This window comes from Carassius auratus, chromosome 7, assembly GCF_003368295.1.
Source record: "Carassius auratus strain Wakin chromosome 7, ASM336829v1, whole genome shotgun sequence".
Lineage (NCBI taxonomy): Eukaryota > Metazoa > Chordata > Actinopteri > Cypriniformes > Cyprinidae > Carassius > Carassius auratus.
Window position 1 is genome coordinate 8,721,811 of NC_039249.1, and position 19,356 is coordinate 8,741,166.

Sequence of the window (19,356 nt, forward strand, 5' to 3'; positions counted from 1 at the left end):
CAAGAAACATGATACTGTTTGCAATAAGAAAACAAGTGACTGCCTGACAATAAATGACAAATTAGTGACAAGTTTTACTCGGCCCTAAATCCATCCCTAATAGGGTTTAAAGTAGTTTATAGAATGAACATGATCTTGTGCACATTTAATTAAGATTAATAGTATTCCTCGGTGTTAAAATTATGTCAATGCACTAAACGACATCATTAAATCGATGGCAATAACTATGATGTCAAACGCGATATCGGAACAGAAGGATCATCACAAACCCGTCTAAAAAGATAACGCCAGTTAAAGTGTGAGAGGATTTGGAACATAAAAGAAAAAACATCACAGTAACACACACACCAAACTTAAAAGCTCGTACAGAGCTCTATCTTTTTTCTTCGTTGGCGAGATTAAGTCTTGAGTTAAAAAGCATTGCGAATCAACCATTAAATTGCTCCCTCAGTGTTGCCCTTCACATTCATTGAGTTGTATATTTCATATCCTAATGACATTAATGTCATGTGTTAAGTCCCCCCGCATATTTCCAACAAAACATTTTTTCTTCTTAGCAAAGGTCTGACCTCACCCATTCATTTCATCTACATAATAACCGAGGAGAGGTCTTGACGTGCGTAGTGGTCTACACCGAGGAGATCTGGGCTGCATCTTCAGAAGACGCATTTTTCGTTACTCCTCTAACCTTAAGGGGGCTTTTTAGCTTTTGGTTAGCTCTCCGTTTCTGGAAAACATCTGAATCATTTTATAACCAAAGCCAGCTGCTGCACAAGTCAATGCATGCGTGTGAGTGAGTGTGTGTGTGTGTATTCGTTTGTATGAGGAAGAGGGAGAGAGTGTGAGAGTATCTCTTCGCTTTGCTCTCCAAAAAGGAAGGAAAGAAAGGGGGGGAAAACGCTTGGACGTCTTTTTCTTTCTCTTCCCGAACCTTTTTTTTTTTTTTTTTAGGAATGAACGCCGAGACGTGCGTTTCATACTGCGAAATGACATCCATGGATTCATATTATAGCCCATCTGCACCGCAAGGTAGGGATCACCAGGCGAACCCTTTCAGGACATTCCAGGCGAGTGACACCAAATACAGCCCCGCTTTCCTGACCAACAAAGGTCAGGCGTTCGGGGAGAAATCTGGGAGCCCGTTCCAGCAAGAGTGCCAGTCATTGGATGCCACTGCTGGGGAAGGCACCTTTAACAAATACCACCTCTTCATGCAGAGGTCCTCCTGCAAAACTCCCCCAGACAGCAGCAAACTCCAGCAGGACAGCGGACACAACGGAGGGCTCGTCGCGTGTTATGGTGAGTTTAAAACAAGGCATTTGTAAAACAAAGCAACTCTGAGATGTGTTCTCTCTTCTCGTTTTCACGGCAAATAAATGCAGAGCAAGAGTACAAGCTGATTCTAGTACGCGTAGCATTCATCTGCACTGACATTAATGTTTTTATGACTCTGCTAAAACAGGATCGTCTGCAGAGCCCTTCAGTAAAAAGTTACAGTTAGACCAGGTTATTATACTTGAGAGGCAGTTATTCATATTAATAATCACATCTGAGCAAAGTCCATCTGTAGGCTAATATTTACAAAGCAAATGCAGTGGACTTCACAACTTACTACCAATATAACTGGCTCAGCTATCACAGTAACACAATTAGGAAGAGGCATAACTCCCCGGCTATTACATTTTACCTTTGAAGACCGAATTAAATTATATTTAATGCGATAATCTGAATTACAATCCTTAATACTGGATCTGAATCAGACAATTGAATTAACACGTGTCGGGAGGCAAACGCAACTAATTTTATACGCTTTTACAAGTTGTCGACGACACATTGAGTGTTTTGACATTTTCTCTCATTTGTATGATAGCAGGCTCGGATCTAGACTACCAATATTGAAAAACCATCAAAACAAGCAAAGCCAAGACTAAGATAACATTTTTCCACAATTCTAACAGATATGCAAGCGCGCAATGAAAATAGAGTGGTGTGCTTTGGAATTAGCTATATTCAATTAACTTTATTCAAGTTAATTAAAAACGTTATAGTGAAAATAGGAGGCTTTGCGCTGAAAACTGAAATAGCAAACAAAATCAAGAGTTCTTTAACCAACAGGGTAGCTTCCTGAAAGTGGCACAACCAAGTTGTACATTCAGTAGTCTAATAAACTCTGTAGAATCATTTCATCTTCTATAATTGTGTATTTAAAAAAAGTAACCAACTTAATTCTTTATTTCAACACGTTCTAGCAATCTGTGGATGAAGCCTAGTGCTCGTGGATGGAGACGGCCCTGAGGGCTTGTAAAGAAAGCTAGGAAACTAAAGTTCAGCATTAGATACACGAACACTTTTCTCAGGATTGACATTCATCACTATCTCATGCTATTTATTAATAGTAATAATAATAATTATTATTATTCGATTCGACTGACGAATATAGAATAAGTAAATAAATAAAATAAAGTCTAAAATAGGAGGAAAAGAGAAGAGACACGGAAGCCAAAGAGTTGGTAGCGGTAGCCCATTATGAGGTTGGGAAAATGCTTCAATGTGTCCATAAAAAGTCTTCTGCAAATGTTTGTTTTGGTTAATGCATTTTTAACAATGCACATATTTTAAGCTTGACACTAATGTGTTTAAGATTCGATGAATTTGATCGACTTTAAAACATCAGGTGTGCTGTGCGACCACATATTAAAGCTGAGCTGTCTGGTGCTTAAAATAACAGAAAAAAAGTTGTATAAACAATAAAGCCGTTTGTGAGACTGCATTATATTTGGCGCATTCGAAGGTAGAATATTTTGGCAAATTAAACAAACAAAAAAACAAACAAAAAACCCTCAGCAAAGATGTCGGTGAAGAAAAAAAATAGTTTTGGAAAACGGCTCATACCGACCAAGAATTACAAACACATATAACACTATAAACAAAGAAAAAAAAATGCTTCACCTTTCAAGAAAAAAAAATTAAAAACATTTTCTGATACACAGGCTCCTGGTGTTTTCTAATAATTCAAGATACCAGAAAATCACATAACACTAATTGCAATTAGAAAGTGCAAAAAGATTATCATAACCATATCTCAATCTGTTATATGCGATAATTCTATATGATATGGGTGGGATTACTTTATGGCCTTAGCTGTCAAAAAGACTTGAGGAACAGCATTATAAAAGAGACATTAAGAACATGACGAGATTATTGTTAGGCATATTAGAAATTAAAATAGTGTGTATATATATATATATATATATATATAAAAACAGCTACACAATAACAACTGGCATTAATAGTAACACTTTTGGAGATATAAGCCTACTAATTAAATAATTGTGATCGCATTCACATTTTCATAACGACCTCAAACACAAAAGCCATCATTCGTTTACAGCTGCAGCTTTCGGCAACGCGCTGCATAATAAACGGATGACGCAACGAGATATCGACATACATTAGATTTAATAATGTCTGTTGTGCAGATGTTGTCAAATAAAAGTCCTATTTCCCAAACTAATCAAAACCTCTCTGACAGAAAAACAGACCATGTGAGTTGATTAACAGAACAAGCCAATGGGAAAATCAGCTCGTTTCATTTTTAGTTGACCTGTTTTAATATGAAACACTTTACAATAACTTAAATGTCATTATTAATATAACATGAAGTAATGCCTTACAGACCAGCTGTTGATTTAGATTCATAAAAACCTGTGAACCGATATTCAAAACTTATATGAACCTAAATGTTAGGACTTTTTAAAATATATTACTAAGGAGTCGGACCTGTTATGCATTATGTAATGTTTGTCAATAAATAAATAAAAATGAGTGTTACATTGTGATTGGAAGAAAAGCAATTATTTCAGCAAATAAAATAATAATTGATCTGCTGTTGTAAAGAGAAGGATTTACCTTCAGCAGCTCATCATGCATGAAAAGATGAAAAATAGAATCAATATTGATATCCATGCTGAGCAGGTAATACTTTTTGAAATCAGTTACAACAAATGCTGATGTTTTTAACCATATCGTGCTCTATTCATGACTATTATTAATTGGATTCTTCAGGATCCATGCCTTTGGTTGCAAAAAAAAAAAAAACACTGCTCAAAGGATTAGTTTATTTTTTAATAAGGGATTAATGAATGCATCATGTAATTGATCTAGAGGTATCTGAACACTGAGTAACTGACTTAAATTGAAAACATATTCTGTCCATTTCAAAACAGATGAATGAGTTTAAGACTGTTTGTGTGCAATATTTATGATTTAATATATGTTTGCAATGGACATGTGTAACTGCTGAACGCTGCCACAAACAAAACCAATTTAATACAAGATGTTCATCATATAATTAGTAAAAAGCAACTTGCACAAAGAATAGTAAATCAAAAGAATAATAATGAGGCTGGCCGATACAGATAACTTCCTTTCATTAGGGCAATGAAATTACAAAAAAAAAGAACCATTAGAATGGTCAAAGAGTGATCATAATATAATATTTAGATCCGCATTTTATTTACAAGAACTTGTTTAATGGTAATGACTCATTTGGCTCTGAAGAGACTTCATTACAGTGACATACAAAATGTCCTGTCAAACATATTTGTACAGCCAAAATTAGTGATTTTGTGTAGTGATTTTATGAGGTGTGATGCCTAAAGAGGAAAGACAAGAAGTTAGTGAATAAATAAATGAATGCCTCTGTTTAAACCATGATACTTACCAGCATCGAGCTTGGCTTACTTAATTCTGGTTTTTAAAAAGAAGCCGCAGTTACAGACTAGACTTGCATCAAAGTCACATTTCCCCTGGGCATGATTATTTTGTCGAAGAGGGTATGTGGTTTTCAAAACAAGCTTTTGACTAATTCCTCCTTTGTGGTCAGCACCAATAACAAAAGAAAACGACACTCTTAAAAGGGAGCCCTTCATCACCTCTTCAACGAAAGCCCAATTTTACCACAACATTTTCCAAGATTAGCTAACACGAACTCTAGAATTGTCCTTACAAAAGATATCACTCATATAGGTCAAATGTATATGAATAAGGTTCCTGGTAATGTAGACTAAGCCCAAAAGCAAAGGCAGTCAATGAAATGTCAAAAGATGACGACTTCATGCAACCTTGTAAAACAAATGTCTCGGACAAATACACAACGCGTCACCATCAAAGCATTTGCATTTGGCTTGAGATATTGATGGAAGAAATCACATAAATTTGCAGTAATATTAACACTAGGCATCAACTGAGCATGCACTCACAGCACAAGTCTCCACCATAGATCATATCATATGATGAACAAAGTATAGAAGCAATTCAGTATTATAGGGAATTGATGATGGCTTGATTGACAGTCTTGTACAACTTGTGTTTGGCTTGGTTATTGCTTCTTTTTCGCTTTTATTTTGGATTTTGGTGTTTGTGTGAATCAGTGGGGCTCAAGCTTGCTCATAGTTTGGTTCTGCTGAGAGCAACAGCAAGACACAAAATATATTAGGTGAGGGAATGGCAAAATTGAAAGTCTTTGATCCAATCAAAACTTTTGCATAAAATAATAGCAATTACTTTAAAGTTCAAGAATTATGACTTTTTATATTCCTTGTTTGTGTACAAATGTTTCTATACATTCTAATTGCTTGCAAACCTTTTTTAAGCAGTCTCAGTGAATCTGGCAAACTATGTTTTTATGAGCATTTGGCCAATATGATGAATAACTATCAAAGGAAGTAGCTCAGCTGCATTTCTATAATGAGGATATACAAAACAGCAAGACCTTTTTTCTCTTTTGTGAAACACAATTAAATACTGAAGGTAGGGATACAAAACAAATGATTAAAAATGTTCTAAAATTTGACAATTATTTTGAGCATTCACGTTTTATCAAGAGAATTTGTCATGCAAACAAATAAAAGAAAATCATATAAATGATAACTGATTTTAAATACTGTATATTTTGACATTATGCTAAATATATAATAGTGATTTGTTTTACTGTAATTTCTAAATAATATAAGTTACTGGTTTAATTTATATTTAATTCATGATATGTGTGTGAATTATTACCATGTATTATATGAATTTACTTAAGTAATAACTTACAATGTCTATAGTACTGCAACAGTACTAAATTAATGACATCATAACTATGAACAAAATATCACCATGTAAACTTCCAAATATCACTACAAGGTACAAGTCATAGCACAAAATTCACATTTGAGACGAGGCCATGAGTCTAGTTTTGGAGTTGCAGTCTGTTTCAGCAAAGAGCAAGCATAAAGGGAGAATAAAGTCACAGAGCTACTGCACAATATGAGGAAAAAGGGCCATTCCCATAGCCTGTTGATCTAAGGAGAGGTGACAAGGACTTGGGATCATTTTACCAGTTAGCTCAAAATTTGGCTTTACAGTTTACATTAGCTTCAGTCTGCTTGCCTGAACGCGGCAAGCCAGCAGTACGCTTCAAAGACAAGGCCTCTATTTAAACAGCACAATCAAACCCCAGTAGATTCCTTCTAATGCGTCCTCACTACTAGTGAACGGCTGAGCGTTTGAGGTGAAAGCACATTTTTTAAGCAAACCCTTGTTTGTTGCTTTAATTCTATTGATTTTAGAACTTATTCATGACATAAAATGTAGACACTCTTAATTTATTATTACTATGTTTTTAGGGATAGTTCACAAAAATAAGAAAATTCTGTCACTTACACTCATGTGCTAGAATTAACACTAAACTCTGCTGACTTCAATTGCATGAGCATATTCATATTAATTTGTTTTCCACAAAAGTCAGTAAGTCATGAGTTTAAAATCATGTTAGAGTGAGTAAATTACAGGGGTAAAAGTAAAATGCTTCTGAAGATACTAAAATTGTAATATGTCTGTATGCTACATTAGCTTTTGGCTCTTTTCTGTATGTGTTTTTTTTTTTCTTGACATTATCTTAAACGACAGTGATTAGTTCGTTTTTTACAGCATTCCATAGTGCTTGTTAACTACAGCACTGCTCCAATGTGGTTTCTAATGCCATCCAGGAGATTCCAGACTTTACTGATGATTTGGGAAATGCAATGTCAACTGCTAAACAAACAAAACGGTAGAAAATAGCACAATAAAAAAATAAAGAGAGAGAACAGTACAAGGCAAGCTGTTGCAATATGTTTAAAGGGGTTTCATTCTGAAACCCTTGCACCAAAAAAAAAAAAGAAAAAAAATCTAATTGAAAACTGTGATATATTTGTACCTAATGACAGCCAAAATCACCAAACTGCACTTAGACAGAGTACTTTAACTCCCTATATTTTTCAGAAAACCACCAATTTTTAACTCTCTGCAATCATAATTGTTGGAAAAGCAGAAACCTAACCAAGTGGTGTTAGTAAAACCAGCAAACAGACACTGTGGCTTTTTTTTTTTTCTTTTTGATGGTGCATATGCATTCAAACTGCAGTTGATAAACTCATCCTCAGGTTTTAGCATTCTTGAGTTAAAAATACTTTTTATCTCAGCACTCCAAGAGAGCCGGACGATCTGTGATTTATCGCGAGAAGCGGCTTAAAGGAAATGCTGTGTTTTCTTGCCCAGCATGTGCTCTTTGCTGCAGCCTGCTAAGATAAATCGTCCTTCAGGACTAGCGGTGCATTTGGACTTCTCTGCGGATACCTTTCAGATTCTCACTACCGGGCTTTTTTTTTTTTTTCAGTATGCACCAGCTGAGACGCAACTCTCCCTCTGAAACAACTGCCGATTTGTGCATCATTTTAAACAGAGTCATACAGTTCACTCTCAAGTCTGAATCTAACACAAGAGTGAGAGGTGACTCTAAAACGTAAAGCACATCAGAGGAGACGTCTCTGTGGTTTGGTCGCTCTGTGTTTAGAATCAAGCTGCTGTTGTCACATCTGCCTTTCACTATGTGATTTGCTCTGGTTTTGCAAATGGCTGCATGTGCAGACGTTTACTAATGAGGCTCCATCTCTACTAATATCTTGTGGTGTCACGCTCACAATCACCAATAAAAAAAAAAAAAATGGGTTCACTGTTTCCATATGCCACCAGCCGGAGCCACTCTTCATATCACAACCTATCAATCTCTCCATGCCGTGTCCGTCTGTAAGAGCCTGAAATAATTAGTGGAAGAGAAGTTCAGAATGTTGGCCTGGCTTCAGAGCACCAAGCTGCCTATTACAATTCAATCCATATTTTAAGCACCGAAAACAAACTTAATTACACACAAAAACAAAAGCTTAGATGAGCAAACAGTCTTCCTCAGTTTCCTTTACAATTTGCTTTCGGTCAAAACAGCGATGAAACCCAGCCCAACAATGTCTTATTTATGTGTTTTAATTTTTTTTTACATTTTCGGGGGCTTTGGCGTATTTCACCATTAACCCTTCACAGAGACCCCAGGTAGCCTAATTTATAGTGTTTCTTTTATTTGCCCGCTGCTGACCCTAACAATCAGATTCTGTGAAAAAGCATAGAAGATGCCCTGCCGCTTTACAGCTAGTTAAATTACACTTTGATGTGTTCCCCCGTTTTCAGCTGGTACTAAATGACTGCCCCTTGTAAAGATCTGACCCTTGCTAACTCATGAGGTCGAGCACCGACATCCTACAAAGCCAGGAACCACTGCCGTCTCTCGTCGAAGGCAAGGCACCTTTTTAGTGCAAGTGCGTCTGGAACCACTGTGTGAGCCATTCATGCATATTTTATGAAAATATATAGTGGTGCCCTTTTCTCAAAATTTATAGGATATATCAAATGGTGACCTATTTGAAGATCTTTTACTCTGGAGTCAGAGGTAAAAGGAGATGCTGTAAAATGGGTTTACAAGCCCCATTCTTGCTGCACATACGGGTGTGAATCTACTCAGGTTAAAAAGCCAATTAGTCTTTTTCCTGAACCTAACCCGTCTCCTAACCTAGAGCTGAACAACTGGCAACTTCTGAGGTGACAAAGCCCTCCAACGTTGGTACGAAACTGCTGTTATAATGCTGTTAGTGCAGTATTAACATTAGAAATCCAATCAGATTAGATGCCATGTCTGTTTTACCTCATTGCACCTGGGAAGCAAATTACTTGACACATCCCTCACTCTGTAAAGTAGCAGAAAAATGGAGGTGCAGTCATTGGAATCAGTGTTATTGAAAGATGAAGCACAAATAACTAAATGGAAGGGCAATAAAACCCCACACTGCCAAAGCCTGCAAAAACATATTTATATTTACATTTATTTTTATTTAAAGCTACATACAATTTTTTTTCATTACATAACACACATAATATTTAATGCAACCTACACTAACATTTAAAAGTTTGAGGACAGTAAGATTTATTTAAATTAACAAATTCCGAGTTATGAAGTAAGAATTGCATGATATAAACTCACAATAGTGAGTTATAAAGTCAAAATTGTAAGTTATAAAGTCGCAATTACCTTGGTTTATTTTTTTATTCAGTGGCGGAAATACTCTTCAGTGACACAAATTGATTAAAATATTTATAAAGACACTTACAATTTTACAAACAATTTCTACTTCAAATTCTGCTCTTTTGAACTTCCTATTGAAAGAGTTATGAAAAATGCATCAGTGATTCCACAAAATATTAAGCATCAAAAATGTTTTGAATCTTGATAATAAGAAATGCTTTTGACACAATACTAAATCAGCATATTAGAATGATTTCTGAAGGACCATGCATGTGACACAGAAGAATGGAGTAATGGCTCAAAATTAAACTTTGCCATCACACGAAAAAATTACAATTTAAAATATAAAACCATTATTTAATAATATTTTATAATATCATATTTGAAAAAAAAGTGTAAGAAAGTGAAAAGTGAAAGTGACGTGGCCAAGTATGCAGTCCCATACTCTAGATCTTAACTTTGCGTTTTACTCATCCAAGTGCACACACACACACACACACACACACAATGCGAACACACACCTGGAGCAGTGGGCAGCCATTTTTGCTGTGGTGCCCAGAGAGCAGATGGGGGTTCGGGTCTCACCTCAGTTGTTGTACTGAGGGTGGAAGAGAGAACTGGTCATTCATTCCTCCATCTACAAATAATAAGAATTATAATATTTGATTTTTTTATATAAAACATGAAATATTTTATAATATATAATCATTCAAAACTCTTCCAAAAAAACAAAAACAGACTCAACAAATGAACAAACTTTTGAAATGGCACTGTATATCAGACATTCAAAAACAACACTAATCAATAATCAGAAAAATCTGCAGTGGTCAATAGCAATGGATTATATACACTGGTATACACAAACACACATCACACACACACAAAATCTACAAAAATATATACAATCGATCTACAGCATCAAAATTTTACATTTCACTAATATTTATGCAAAAGACTAGCAAAATGAGTAATGGGTGCTACACCAAGTTAAATAATAGGGTAAAGCTATATGCAGGTTTAAAAAAAATAATAATAATCCTTTTTACAGCATTTTATGTTATTAAAGGCAGTTCCAAAAAGTCAGTTTGGGCAATATTCAAAACTTTTATTTCTTCAGTACTGCTAAAATAATGTTCTCATTTGCATTCACTGGAAAATGTAGGAGATTTTTCTTTCGTCAACTGTGGTAGACATTTTTCGTAAAGCCATATATGATCTCATGAAATGTTGGTGTCTTACTGCACCACAAACAAGGTTAAACAGCAGGACCATGTTCAGCTCTACACTTTTGTTGCAATCTTCAAACTCCACCCACCAGAGCTCCAGTTCAAAACTTTTTGACTCTGACAGAAACATTTTGCCATGAGATTTCTTGCCTAGAAGCCAGGTCATGTTACTCGCCCATATGGTGGAGCTACAGGGGCAGCCAAGTCTCTGTTCACCTTGAGCAGTGGAGAGCCTGAGTTGAACCCTCAGTGGACTATGAGACTGTCACAATACTCTAGGTCTGCCAAAAGCCATCAGTGACACAGGGTATAAACAAGAGCCTTTGATCGCTAGGCCCTGATTTCAAACAGGCTGTCAGCTTTTCCATGTGGGGGCAAGAGGCGTGAGGCATCTGAAGGGACAAGCTGAAAATATTTATGTTTGAGTAAATATGCTTGCTTAACAAGATGTGTCATTCCTGGGCAAGAGGCAATGTGGGAGCCATTATACCCCCAGGCCTGGCTCCATGTCTGTCATGGCTGAGCCCACGGTGCCTGGAAAAGGCAAAATAAGGAAACAACCAAAAGGAAGCATACAACCTGTTATGATGTCAAGAACAGGAACGAGATTTAAAGCCAGGATAGTTCACCTAAAAATTAAAATTAATTCAAATTGGCCAATGTTGATTCAAAACTGCATGACATTTTCATCTGGGCCACATAAAATAAGATATTTTGAGTGTTTTTTCTCCATAAAAAAAAAAAGTCAACAATCATCAAAATGTTCTTCAATTTATTTTTATTGTTTCATAGAAATAAGCAAGTCATACAGGTTTGGGTGAACTATCCCTTTAAGAAAGAGATCCAACAAACAGTTAATATCATAAAAAAGCTGTTTCCATTTTATTCTGTGTATTATATATCAATATCAATTTTGCAAATCATCGACACCACACAAAATTCACAAAGCCTCAAACTTTAATCAAAGCTCACAAAGTTATTGGCAACTGAAAGATTAGGACTTCTAGTTGCACACATGACCAGGTCCAGAATTTTTGTATAAGGCCATACAAATATTTAGTAGTTGATGTGAAAAAGTAAAAAGTAAATAATAAAAAAAATTATATATATATATATATATATATATATATATATATATATATATATATATATATATATATATATATATATATATTATTGCTTGGCGGACTTTCAAAGCTACATTCTTGTGAATTATCAACCCAAAAATGTTTTTTCAGAAAGTTTTTTAAAACCTGTATGGCTGACTTAATTTTGTAAAACACAAAAGATGATATTTCCAAGAAATTTTGTGTTCTACTGGAGAGAGAAAGTCATATATGTCTGGAACAACATGAGGATAATTAGGTGGCAACTAAATGTTTATGTTTGGGAGGACTATCTGCTTAATGTTGATATTAGTATATTAGAGAGTATATTAGTATATTAGTACCTTAAGGTATTAACAGGTAACCTAAAGGGGTAGATAAAATACAAAAAAGTACTTTTAAGGGCCCTACCCCAGTGACAAGCTGTTCACCATTTTTCCCCCAGCAGTTGTCACCACGATACCTTAATCCAGCCCAATACATTACCCAACATAGTTCTGTGAGAAGGCCTTAGGTGCTGAGAAAGGCATTTGTGCCAGTAGCATTTACCCATCAGCCCCTCAGTTTAAACCTGAGAAGGTTTTAATCAAGTCTCACATTAGAAAATGAACACATCTCAACACTGCATCACCTAAAATAACTTTCCGTCACTGAGCGTTGAGCTAAAGTAAGACAGAAAGCTCAGGGTCGCCACTGGATCACATCAGCGGGAATGTCCCAAAGGGAACTTTAATCCTGCTTTACACCCTATTCCTCCTTGCAGCCAAGTAAGCGAAACAGGGCGAGAGAGACGAAAGTCTGCCAATACCGCCATCAATTTTGTGAGCATTATGATTTACCATATAGACAGGTAACGAGCACTGAGAGAGAGCTGGAGAAATGACCTAATGTACTGGAATCCTCACATTCATTGATCTAACTGAATTTATGACCGGCACACTGACTGGGGTTTCACAGCTGAGCTGCTGTGTTTCCAGTGGCTTGACACAGAAAATTACCACTCTAGAGTCTTGTAGCTGGGCTAATGCGGCCTCATTACAAGCCAAGCTCCATTTTGCACCCTTGCCACAGAGCGTGTGTATGTTTGAGGCTGCGCTCATCAAACAGGGCTGCAGTATTCAGATTGTGCCCAGGCGGGAAACCTGTAATTATCTATCAGTCTGCAATTACAGCCACGGTGTCTGTTTCACATGAACAGCTGATTTATGAGCAGAGACTGGCAGCCATTACCGCTGTGAGTCTGACATTAAGCCATGGGTCTTAAATACTCTCTCATTCCAGACCCAATTATAGAATAATTCATATATTGTGACAGAAGAACTATAAAGGACACCACTACATTGTCTTGCCCAATATTATATAGGCAATTCTTAGATAAAATACAATAGGTTTGTTTAATTTCTTAACATGCATTGGTGCATTACAGGTAAAATGATGAATGTAGGTAAATTTTTGCATTGCTCGATAATACATTTATTAAATTTAAATTATGAACAAACATGGATTTAAGATGAACAACAGCAGACATTAAAAATGCTGTAAAAAATTGTACATTGTTATTTCATGACACCCACATTTTATTGTAAAGTATAACCTATATATTTTTATTCCTAAATGTCACTGTGAAAATAGATTAAAAACTGGTATCACACCAGATTTGAATTAGTATTTAATGTTTTAATGGTAAAATATAGATAGATGTTAATATAACTTGACTTAACGTGTCTAAATGTGTGTATTATGATAACATAACATAACATAACATAACATAATATAACATAACATAACACTCAAAAATATTTTTTGGCTTAATTACATATACAAAGTGTCCATTTTCAAAATGTTTATCCTACGTAACAGCACCCTGGAAAGATTATGCCGAAGAACACAATGAATGTGGAAGAAGAGATTCTAATAATTTCATTACATTTAAACAAATTTATTACACATTAAGACACCATTGAGCCATCTTTCATTCCACATTTAAAACAAAAAATGTTTTGGTCCAGCAGAACTGCTTCCCTCACACCACTTTCATAATTAATAACCCTTCTCTGTCTCTTTTTCTGTCTACAGGTAAAGACAGCACAGGGCTGACAGATTCTGAGTTACCCCAAAACAGTGATCCTGCAGGGATGGATGGCAGCTACCTCAGCGTAAAGGAGTCAGGAGTGAAAAGCCCTCAGCAGCCAAACTCAGAGCTGGCTTCTCCGTTAGACAAGGCTGAGGGAGAGAGCAACAAGGGCAAGAAAAGACGCAACCGTACCACCTTCACAAGCTATCAATTAGAGGAGCTGGAGAAAGTCTTTCAGAAAACACACTATCCCGACGTCTACGCCCGGGAACAACTCGCACTGAGGACTGACCTGACAGAAGCTCGAGTACAGGTGTGAACCCCCTCCACATATCCATTATCAAATACAATTCTGTGTCTTAACCTTTAACAGTGACGTTAGACCACCATTCTTTCACTACTAATTTAAGTCCAGTTGTAGTCCGAAATGAGGGATAAGATTCAGGTTAAGACCAACATTTTATGTTTTAAAGTTGGTAAAAGAACAGTGACACCATATATTAAACTCACAGCATTGACTATTAAATGTAAATAGTGAATACAGAGCAAAAGTGGCTGAAGTTGGCCATCACAAAAGATCATAAAGGAAAAAAGGGCTTTCATATTAGCCAGATATATCCAGAGTCTGATTTTATCTCGAGACTCTACCTGAACTTCTGTCTGGAAAACCAGAACCTTTATGTGACCCATCCCAACCCCCAACCTTACCCTACATTTGCATATAATCCCTCCAACACTACTGCTGCATTCCTGCACCGACAGACAGACCAGGAGATCCCTTTACCCGACCCCAAATGTGCGCTTTACTTAGAAGCCCTGGATTTACACTGTTTTTCTTTCATTAATGTCCCACTCAGGAAAGAATGTGTCCCTCCCTGCTCTCAAGGGTAGGTGAGAGAACCTGAAGCTCCTTCATGTGGTGAGGGTTGCTTATGACCTACATACATGCAAACAACTTTGACTAGAACTAAAGAGTGGTGGGAAACAACCAAAGAACTATGACGGCTCACTGTAAATACTAATGTCTACACGCTTTGGCTTAAAATGTCTTTTTTTGTGATTAGATTTGATAATATTAATATATTTAACACTAGTGCATCTAGATACATCTAGTCAAAGGTTAATGGCTTAAAACAGTCAACCTTTTCACCAAAAAAATGTGATTTGACATCATGACCACATCAAAATATTATAAATTGCATTTTTCCATAAATACAGTTCTGGAGGTTGAAGAAGAAAAAAATCTCAAAAAGAATGATTTTTAAGTAGAAGAGGTGAGCTTGAGTGACAGCAGAGGCAGACCATCAATCCTCAAAGCTACTCTGGACTTCAAAGCTGCTCTTTCCCCTTTTCTCCTGGGTTTAGTTCAGTGTTTCTGCTCTCTCTCCTGGTGCTGGAACATAAATAAAGCTCCATAATAAGCCTCTAAGCTGCTTTAGCTGTCAACGTCTTTACCAATTACTGTGTTACTAGCACGCATGGACAACATACAACATTTTTTTTTATTTTTAAAAGCAGACTTTTTCTGCTGTTTCGAACAGGTGCTGGTCAAAATTAGTTAACTTGTTAATATTGGCAGGCTTGAATTTATTCAGCAGCAACCACTAAAGGAAAGAATGACAGAAAATAAAGAAACCAAAATGGAAGTCCAAGGTTATGACTGAACTAAAGACCCAAATAACTCTCCATCTATGATCTCTCTCGCACTCTCCCTGTCAGTCTGGGTCAAAGTTGAGCTTTTGGTTTAAGCATATACTACACACCTCAGCACTGGCTCATCAGTATGAAAGGAATAAGGGAATATTTCCACCACTCGTCTATGTGCCTCTACCCGGTCGGAGAGTCAGATATGGAAAGCCAGGAGCTTAAGAGTCAGGAAATTAAACATAGAATGAAAACAAACTCCATTTTGAACTTTCCTCCATCTTTCTTTTCAATCCCCCAACTTTCACGCTTAGATTTATGAAGTGGAAGACAGTCTGAGAAAAAGATCAATATAAAGACAGGAACATGAAAGCTGGTGCACACAATGCATATTAAAAAGACCTTTTAGATGCCCAGACAGCATCAACAACTAGGATTATTTCAAAACCCAAACGAGGATACAAGGATGCAATCGTAGAGCCACAAGAGTGATGATGATGCCTACTGAAAAAAAATCTGTGCGATTCAGAAAACAAATGTTCCTTTTTTCTCAAGGCAGTTAAGCTCTACAAACATGTGATGTTGAGCCAAGGGACGTTGATGTCCGCCACCACATTAAGTGCAAGCAGAGCTGAGGTGCTATCAGGTTACGCTGAGAGATAGGCTGACATGTTGCTGGCAATAGATGCAAAAACCACAAACTGATTGACCAAAGAGCCATACCCCGATCCAAGTTCAAGCTCCGTGACGAATCGAGATTGCAAGACAAAAGAAAGTCTCTGTTTGAAAAAAAAGAAATTTAAAAAAAACTAAGAACTTTCCACTACACAAATCAATAAACAGATAGTTCTAAACAGAGAAGAGCCGGGATTAAAGAATGGAATTTTGGCAGCTCTTCAGCCTGTGACCCATGAGAAATCACTTTATGTGCAATTTGTTCTCTTATTTTCAGGTCTCTAAATAACATCCATCTATTCAGGGAAACAATGCATATTTTTATATGAGAGCAAAGAAAGAAAAAGGGAGCAATAAAATGCTGACTAGTTCACCTAATAATAGTTCACTATATAATGGTCTATTATATGTCACTATTTACACACTCAAGTCATCAAACCGTTTCAGACACTTTTTCTACATCAGTGGGGTCCAAACCATCATAGGGGCCCAATGACCTTTATTTCATGATCAAAATATATTTGTGTAATGCACAAAAAAAGTCATGCAGGTCCAGAATGACATGAGGATGAGTAAATGATAGAATTTATTTTTGATTCACCTTTTCCTTTCTAAAAGCTGAGCGGCAATTTCCTAATCCATCAAAGCAAGCTTATGGTGGTGGAGAAGCAGGGGAACCGACACGGTTCTCTGAGGCCTCTGGCCCCGGTGGGTTCCTGCTTTCTCCTCCCTGCCCCCTGCTGCTGCTGATGGCTCTGATAGAGAAGAAACTCAGAGGAGGCCATCACAGTCTGTCAGCTCCCACAACATCAAACAAGGGCCAGGTCTCACCGAACTGTTTCCAGGAAAAGATGCTGAAAAATAATATAGCCGAGGGGTTTCCTACATGAGCTCTAGACTTACAACAAGTGACAGACTCTCTATGCACCAAAAAAAAAAGAATTGCATTTAGACATTTGATACTAAATGAGTTACACAATGTGATCGGTGCACATAAATACAGTGTAATAATGGGAAGTTTGATGATGGAAGTGATTAAGGATTGATGTCTTGCTTGCAGGTGTGGTTCCAAAACCGCAGAGCCAAGTGGCGGAAGAGGGAACGTTTCGGACAGATGCAGCAGGTCCGGACACATTTTTCCACGGCCTATGAATTGCCCCTTCTCACTAGGCCTGAGAACTATGCTCAGGTATAGTACTGTCTTCAGTAATAGCTGAGAGTTAAGGAAATACCAGTAATGAATATTAATTATTATTATTATTATTAAACAAATCCATTCTAAAAGGTTCCATTAACAGTTCTTTTGAGGTGCATCTCAATTTGCATACATATGCACTATTTTATGCTGCTTTTTAATATAAATAGTGCAAAAGTATGTTCTCACTGAAAATTCCAAAAAGGAAAAGTGCATTTAAAATCTCTGGAAGATGCACTTAATGGACCTGGGGGGAAAAGTCTAGAATGTTCATGCACTTAACTGTCACAGCTTTAAAAAAAAATTAGGCTATCAGACTATCAGACTTTGATGATGGATGACAACATAATATAAATAATTCATACTCTAGATGGTTGGTCATCATTTGGTCTGGGATCATTAGTCTTTTAAAAACAAGTGGTTTCATTCAATGTTCTTCTAGTACTTTTAAGAGAAAAAATACACTTCTTGTGCTTTGTTTTTGATGCAATAAATAGAAACAAGAATACCTGATTGAATTAAGTTCACTTTTTAAAACTTGGATGTGGAATATTGCTGATAAACATTTGGGAATATCAAATGAAAAACAATAGGAAATCAGATCCGTGTAAACACTGATAATTGTGGGGCCTTAGGAAGCACAGTGTCGATGTCAGGTCACACCAGGGCTGTGGCCGAGAACGACACGCCTTCACAGGAGAGCCAAAGAATCTCCTGGATTTATTATGAATATGTGGCCGGGTCGGAGGGCAAGGGTGGCTCTTTGGGGAGCGCGCCTGCAGCTGTGGAATGCAGCTTTGCTCACATCTGGGGCATCTCCCTGAGAGGGCTTTCATCTCCCTCCACAGCCCTCCCTCAGACCCCCACCTCCCCAGGCTCAGAGCAGAATACAGCCCTATCAATTCACTCTGTGCTCCCTCTGCTCAGCAGAGGAGGTTACTCTGGGTGTTGAAGGAACGTCTAGAGACAGGCATTCCTCCTCCACACTAGGCAAGCAGCTCCCACTCAGTATGGGACCAGATGAATGCCTCACAGCTCTTGATAAATCTCCACATCGAGTACCACTGAGGATTCTTCACCTTCGCACCAATGCAATATTTCAAAACAAGAAAAGTTGGACTTGATAAATGCTCTCATGACCATAAGTTGCATTAATGTTATTAATGCTGAGATTGCAGAATGTAAATGCATTATACCTTAACTTGCTGAATTCGTCTTTGTTGCAGATTCAGAACCCTTCTTGGATAGGCAGCAGCAGTGCGGCATCTCCGGTCCCCGGCTGTGTTGTACCCTGTGACTCGGTCACTTCCTGCATGCCGCCTCATCCACATGCTGCTGGCGGAGTGTCTGACTTCTTGGGTGTGCCCAGTCCTGGAGGTCACATGGGACAGACACACATGGGCAGCTTGTTTGGGAATCCAGGCATGAGCACTGGCATTAATGGGTACGATCTAAACATGGACCCCGACCGGAAATCCTCCAGCATCGCGACCCTGCGAATGAAAGCTAAAGAACACAGCGCAGCCATCTCTTGGGCTACATGACTCCCCCAAGATCAGGACATTATCCCTCAACAAATAAGAGAAGGAGCAAATGTGATCATCGGTTAGCCACAAAAGCATGACCTGGAAACAAGGAGAGCATGGATTGACAAAGAAAAGAAAAGTACTAGAAATGCCAGGAGATTTATTTGCATGTGAAGTCTAGAGAGACAACAGAAAATCAGAGATCATAAAACTGAGAATGTTCTGGCTTTGAAACAAGAAAGAAATACAAGAAAGACTACAAACTTGACATCTGAATGCATACAAGAATTAAATGAAAAAGAAAAAATGAATTGAAAAAAAAAAAAACTGCACTTATCCGCCACCAGTGTCCCATTTGTAAACACACATAAATTGACCTAACGCATCTGGCTTCGTTTTCATCTCGGCATAATCAAAACCTGTTAAATTCTTGTTCTGTCACAGACTCCTTTTCCAAATATGCCATCTCTGCAAGTT

The 19,356-nt window shown here is 37.2% G+C and overlaps 1 protein-coding gene across 1 annotated transcript; it reads left to right on the forward strand.

The window, feature by feature from the left end:
* The first annotated feature begins 632 nt into the window (after positions 1–632).
* Positions 633–19,264, forward strand: alx4a (ALX homeobox 4a). Its single transcript, XM_026267033.1, has 4 exons — positions 633–1,299; positions 13,842–14,152; positions 17,219–17,347; positions 18,580–19,264. Exons 1-4 carry the CDS (start codon positions 954–956, stop codon positions 18,895–18,897), a joined length of 1,104 nt encoding a protein of 367 aa, XP_026122818.1. The 5' UTR covers positions 633–953; the 3' UTR covers positions 18,898–19,264.
* The last annotated feature ends 92 nt before the right edge of the window (positions 19,265–19,356 follow it).

Coding starts and splice junctions, on each gene's coding strand:
- alx4a (XM_026267033.1), top strand. CDS start 954: ATGAACGCCGAGACGTGCGTTTCATACTGCGAAATGACATCCATGGAT. Junction 1,300..13,841: donor AGGGCTCGTCGCGTGTTATG/GTGAGTTTAAAA, acceptor TTCTGTCTACAG/GTAAAGACAGCACAGGGCTG. Junction 17,348..18,579: donor GGCCTGAGAACTATGCTCAG/GTATAGTACTGT, acceptor TCTTTGTTGCAG/ATTCAGAACCCTTCTTGGAT.